The sequence below is a fragment of the Anoplophora glabripennis genome, unplaced genomic scaffold (assembly GCF_000390285.2).
Source record: "Anoplophora glabripennis isolate ALB-LARVAE unplaced genomic scaffold, Agla_2.0 scaffold746, whole genome shotgun sequence".
Taxonomy (NCBI): Eukaryota; Metazoa; Arthropoda; class Insecta; order Coleoptera; family Cerambycidae; genus Anoplophora; species Anoplophora glabripennis.
Window position 1 is genome coordinate 217998 of NW_019416820.1, and position 6696 is coordinate 224693.

Genomic DNA, 6696 nt, shown 5'->3' on the forward strand with positions numbered 1-6696 from the left:
TATTGCCTTAGTTACAGTAGGAAAAGAAAATTGGTAAGTATTCATGATGATTACAAGCTTGGAAAAGGTAATTGAAGGTAAAGGAATCGAGTAAGAATCTATAAAAATACATTCACTAATAACGCAGCCCTACGGAGAAAATTCTGTGTGATAATGTGAAAATGTGTGATAGATTAGACCAGGGGTTCCTAACCTTTTTTGCGTTGAGCCTCCCTGGATTATAAAAAAAATATATTCCTTGCCCCATGCCCCCTTATAATTTTTTTTATTGCTATAATAAAAAATCACATTATTTTCACGATATTTATTTCTCAGTAATAAGCATAATCAAATAAATTAAAACTTTGGTGTTCATTCCTAAAAATAATGAAGTATTTTTAATTAAATTATAAAATTATGTTTCATTCCTAAAAATAATGAAGTATTTTTAATTAAATAATAAAATTATGTTACATAATACGATGTTTGTGCCTGATGCATGTTCTGAGCCAGTTAGTTGGTCGATGTCAGGTTCGGTTTTTCCCAGGACAAATAATAATTGTCAAGGCGACGACTGAATGAATTAAGTGAATTTAAGAATTCAAATAGATTTCTCTTTAGAATATCAAAATACATTGGGCCCCTCTTACAATCTCTACGCCTCCCTGGGGAGGCGCGCCCCACTGGTTGGGATGTCCTGGACTAGACCAACTTACCCATACATTTTTGGGATCGCTGAAAACCAATCCGGTGTCCATGTAACGAAGTTAGAGGGACAATTTAACGTTCAGAGACGTGAATGAGTTCGTTTTTTAAGATTTACTCGAAAATCAGGTTATTTTCGAAAAACATAAGAAAAAATATTATGATTGTTACCATAAAGCAGTGGCGTACTATTTTATTTAGAAAAATGTGCCACCGATACCCTGTACCTCCGCCACTGGAGCATCTAAATTTTAGGAAAAGACCTCAAATTTTGGACAATGTTCACTGTGTCTTTTTAACGAAGCGTCCTTTTCCCTTAAATTTAAGTATAAGTGTATTATTATTGCACTTGAAATTTTGAATAAATAATTAGACGCCTTATAACTTTGGTATTATAAAAAATAAATGTGTTTTTAATGCTACTATATAATCTATAATTATTTACGAATTTGATGAAACTTTATTAATGGTAAATAAGTAGTCCTATGGCCTTGAGGCAGTCTAAAAATATTCCTAAAAGTACCTATTTAAATAAATTACCGCTAGCTATGGAAAAATATGTCTGCATAACATGTCAGGTTGTGAAACCGGTGCCTCCGCCAAAACCTAGAAAATGCCGCTCGCAAATCGCGATCTTAACACACATTTAGCACATTCGTAAATTAACTATGATACTAACAACATCGCTTATAGAAATATAAAATGATTGCTACCTTAAGTATTACCTTTATTAAACTACCTTAAGTGTTACCTTTATTAAACCACAAAATATGAACAATATCTGAGATTTTTTCAATAATTGAAGGTGCATTTAAATAAAATAATATATTCTGGACATTATTACATCGTATATTAAACTTTGTTCTCAGTAAAGCTCTTTTCAGGACGACGGGTTACGTTACGTAATGGGAAAAAATTTAAATATTTTTGTAGATAGTTGTCGGACAGCATTTCCAGGAGCAAGCAAGGTGGGCAGAAAATTATATAAATACCGCTTTAAACCTCTGTATTAGAGACAGTTGCTCTTCTCACACGGATTGTGCACCAGCAGAAGGTAGGAAATTTTTTTTTTAATCTGAATAAATAACTGTGTTATATATTTTTAAAGAGTATTAGAAAGCTTGAAACATTATGTTGCCGTACAATACAAAAAGCTTTACGGTCTCTAATTACAGTATAAGTAAATATTGATAAAGAATATTGCTTGCTATCGAAGCCCAAAGCAAAAAGTGTCAGCACAGATATTTTTTGTACAATAAGTTTTGTTTTTGTTTCTACCCTTAGTAACTTATACAGGGTGAAATTCTTAAGCACGTTTCGGTAATAATGGAAGAGTCATTTGGATTATTTTAAGAAAAAAACTTATGTGAACTTAAGTCCTAAACAGTAGCAGGCTGTATTTTGAAAAATATCATATATGTACATACAAATATCTCGATTCCTAATTGCATTTAAAAAAAAAATGAAGAGTTATTATTTTTTCTAGTGGAAATAAGTTTACTAAACAGCGATTAAATAAAAACAAACTTTGATATGATGGTGTCACAAAAATATAGTGGAATTATTTGTTGCAAATACAATTTTAAATTAAATATAATTATTAAAAGTTTGTTTCCAGTTACCCTTCAGAATTCAGCCGATAAAGGTCTGGCATTCACTTATGCTCAAAACCAAATTGCCACTACCCTTATGTGTTCCGTTCCATTTTAACTTTCAGTAGCCCCTGCATATTCCACTTACTCCATCAAATTTTAAAATAGTCCTTTTCATAATCAATTAGATACAAATATACATACTTATTGCCATTAGTTTCTTGTATATTATACGTATTATTATTAGATCTAATTCGAATTTCAATAAAATTATCTGCTCTAAAATTGTGAAATTTACAGACTTTTAGACCTTAACAAATATTACGAGCATATTTTTTTTTATAAAAAGACCAGTTTTAGACTTATTTATAGTGTATATGCAATATGCTTACTGACCAAAAAACCTGTATGTTACCAAGAATTTTTCGATATGCTTCTTTTTTTTCCGAAAATTGACTTAATTTTACATTCCTTGCTAATTATACTCTAGAGAGTCTAGATCTAGAGGACTGACTGTTTATATTTGTTATAAATTTGTGATAAATCTTTTATGAAATTTTCCTTCCAATAAATAGGCGCCGCTTTATGGGTTAAATGGTCAATTTTTATTACAGCCTCAAAAACTTCCATACCGTAACAGCTGCAAACAGACAAAAAAATTGATAAATAGTATCCTCGTAAAACGGTGTTATTTGAAAAATTTTCACAAGGTTATGTAATGTAGTATTGTTTACAAATTTGTGTTTCAAGTATAACCGGTGTGACCGTATTCTTCCAGATGAATCTTCAACAGTGTGTTTATGTAATTAATAACTCAAGATAATGATAATTTATATAAAATTTCTGATGCAAATTTATTCAAATGTTGTTGTTTGTCTGAAGATACTCACAAGGTAATTATATTCCGTAAATGCTGAAAATCTCCAGAAATATGTGCCTGAGGCATGTTTGTATCTGAGATTTTACTCGATAGCTTTAAAGATAAATAGAAAACGCACAGAAAAAGGTGAAGGCCATATCGAAAATTTACTGTAAGTTGTTGTAATAATTTGTTTAATTACTTTGAACATAGGAAGGGGCTAATTTGTTTTTGACTGTTGTATTGTGTATTTTTCCAATAGATATACCCTTTCAATTTTTTTTTCCGAAATTACTCTGAACGTTTATGAAATAAGACTATTAATTTGACGTAACACATTACTGTTTTTTTTTAAATTAATTTCTTTACTATTTTTTAAACCGGGTGTACGCAGAAATCTTTTAAAGCAGTTTTCTTGAAAAAAGAACAGATTTCGTCTAGTAACTCTGTATTTTCTAACTGCAAAATACTTTCTCAGTGATCAAAAATGGAGCCCATCAACATCGAACTTGTGGACTACTACGGGCAACAGATCGCGCCAAGACACTTTACGGATAACTATGACCTTGTCCAAACCAACAAAGATACAGCCATATACAGAAGAGGATACAATTTTTATCTAGCTATTCGCTTCGATAGAGATTTCATCGTTGACAAGGACGTTCTTAGGATCGAGTTTAAGTTTGGTAAATACGTTTTATTATTACCGATCACATTATGATTATAAAATACACTTTCTTTTAGGTCCGAAGCCTAAAAAAGACATAACACGCATTCCTTTGATTTTGCGTCCCCAACAACGCCTGCCAGACGACCCTAATCAGTGGGGCATAGCTCTGGATAGAGTAGACCCCAATTATGTTGTCGTAGAAATCCATATCGCTGCCAATGCTCCTGTAGGAATATGGAGCTGTTCTCTTCGAACGAATATCAAGGGTTTTCCAAAAGAATTCCGCAATTTTCAGGTATGAAAAACAGGTTACTTATTTTATACACTAGAGAGTTATGCCCTACGGTTTCCGATGGGCCACACTGTATATAAATAAATATTAGTTCGAGTAACGTGGCAATAATGTAAGACTTAATTCGGATTTCAAGGTACCTAACGACTTCTACATAATTTTCAACCCCTGGAACAGGGAAGATGGTGTTTATTTGGAAAACGAAAATGACCGCAACGAGTACATCTTCAGTGACGTCGGAAAGATATGGTTGGGCACTTCTTGGTATCCACAGGGAAGAAACTGGATATTCGGCCAGTTCGACGACATCGCCTTGCGCACTGCCGTTTTCCTTTTGGATAAATCCAAACTGGAACCAGAAAACAGGGGAGACCCCGTTTTAGTGTCTAGGGCGATTTCAGCAATAGTATGTGTTGTTTTCCTGTTAAATCCAATGATACCATTTAAAAAACTGCATTTGTTATTGTATTGAACCAATTAATAATTGCATTCTTTCATAGATAAATTCTGATGACGACAACGGCCTTTTGGTGGCCAACTGGAATGGTGATTTCTCAGATGGTACCCCTCCATACGCCTGGACAGGATCCAAGCCCATCCTGGAACAGTACTACAATTCTGGAGGAGCTCCAGTGAGATATGGACAGTGCTGGGTATTTTCCGCAGTCACTGTGACGATTTGTAGGGCTCTGGGGATCCCCTGTAGATCTTCCACTGTCTACGTGTCTGGCCAAGGCTCCAAGAACATTACAAAGTAAATAACATTCAATACAATGTTAATCGCTACTAAAACATTCTTTTTTTAGGAACTATGATGCTTTCGGCAACCTAATCGAAGACAATCAGTCAAATGAGACCCTCTGGAGCTTCCATGCCTGGAATGAGGTTTGGCTGGCAAGACCAAAGATTCCAAAGAGGTTTAGTGGCTGGCAGATTATTGACGCCACTCCTTTAAGACGCAGCGATGGTATCATGAGGTGTGGACCAGCTTCAGTAGAGGCTGTGAAGCAAGGCTTTACGGACTATCAATACGATACCGACTTCGTGTTCCAGATATTAAACGCTGATATTAGTCGTATTGTTGTAGATGAAGATTCGGAATTGGGAGAGTATCAGCTACCTAAAAACGGATATCAGTAAGTCTTCAAATCTTCGAATAATAATTTCAGCAAATTTAACATCAAATTTCCGATTCCAGGTCTGGAAAGAAAGTTGTAACCAAGGCGGTTGGATCGGATGATATTTGGGATGTTACACCTATATACAAAGCACTAGAAGAAGTAAATATTGCTGAATCTAACGAACTTTCCTTCGAACTCATCACTGACAAAGTCCCTCTGGGTGAAACGTTGAATGTGACTATGAGAGTCACTAACAACACGAACTCGACGAAAAACATTTGGACGGCTTTGGCAGGTAGATCGGTTTACTATACGGGAAAACAGGTGTCGATAATAGATCGAAGAGATGACAATTTTTCGATTAAACAAGGAGAAACCAGGGCTCTTCCTCCGTTGAGCATCCCCGCTTCCAAATACATTCCAGCGTTGGTAGATCACGGTTTTATCAAGCTGTACGCTTTTGGTATGGTTAAAAACGGTGACAAGAACGGTCAGAGATGGGCCGAGGAGGAAGACTTTGTTTTTACGCAACCTTTGGCGACTATGAGCGCAGGAAAATTGTACTATAAAATTGGAGATACAATTGACGTCAGATTTAGGTATTTTTTTCACTAAACGTTGACACATTGGATATAAAAATTTTCTTCTGCAGTTTCAGGAACCCCGTGAATGTAACACTGACCAATTGCGTGTACATGGTTGAAGGCCCAGGAGATGTTCCCAAGAGCATCAGATACAAAGACGTGCCTCCCTTAGAGGAAGTTAGCATCCCTATAAGCTTCACCACTGGCAGAAGGACTGGCGTAAGAAGAATCATCGTAAATTTCACATCACAACCGCTAGTTCAAGTCACAGGAAGCCTTGCTGTTAATATTGTTGGGAAGTAAAGATATATCTTTAATATTATACAAAAACTTCACTAACATTGTTAGATATCCCTCATATAATCCAGTAGCCGCAATAACTTGGTAATCTGTTGCATAAAATTGCTTTTTCTTTATGTATAAATATTTTATATCTAAAAATACCAATGACTTAGCATAAACTAAAGACTTCTGAATCATAAGGAAAACATATTTGGCAAAGTTACTGGCGTAATAATTTACTTCCTCCTTGGAAAATACTAATTCCAACACTTTTTTTGTACATTTTATAATATTCTTTATTTCACAATGTGTTCATTGCGCAATAAACTAAATAAATCTACTTTCATGATTATGTTATGCGAATTATATATTAAGTACACACCTACCATTTCTGTTACCTGTTTGTTTTAATACGTAGTATAAGTATACATAAAAACTATTGATAATTAAAGAAATAAATTATCATGTTTAGTGAAGGTGTTCCAATACATAATAGGTAATATTGAAGAAATTTGTAGAAAGTAGATTACGTGGAATTAATGAAATTAAGTAGCTAAACAATTATAATTTTATATGTTTATTTACCAAATTTACAGAACAAACTATAAAAAT

The 6696-nt window shown here is 34.1% G+C and overlaps 1 protein-coding gene across 1 annotated transcript; it reads left to right on the top strand.

Moving 5' to 3' along the window:
- The first annotated feature begins 1663 nt into the window (after positions 1-1663).
- LOC108914730 (hemocyte protein-glutamine gamma-glutamyltransferase-like) lies at positions 1664-6481 on the top strand. Its single transcript, XM_018720599.1, has 8 exons — positions 1664-1738; positions 3614-3821; positions 3880-4100; positions 4234-4503; positions 4598-4851; positions 4904-5233; positions 5296-5817; positions 5871-6481. Exons 2-8 carry the CDS (start codon positions 3623-3625, stop codon positions 6103-6105), a joined length of 2031 nt encoding a protein of 676 aa, XP_018576115.1. The 5' UTR covers positions 1664-1738; positions 3614-3622; the 3' UTR covers positions 6106-6481.
- Positions 6482-6696: the final 215 nt, after the last annotated feature.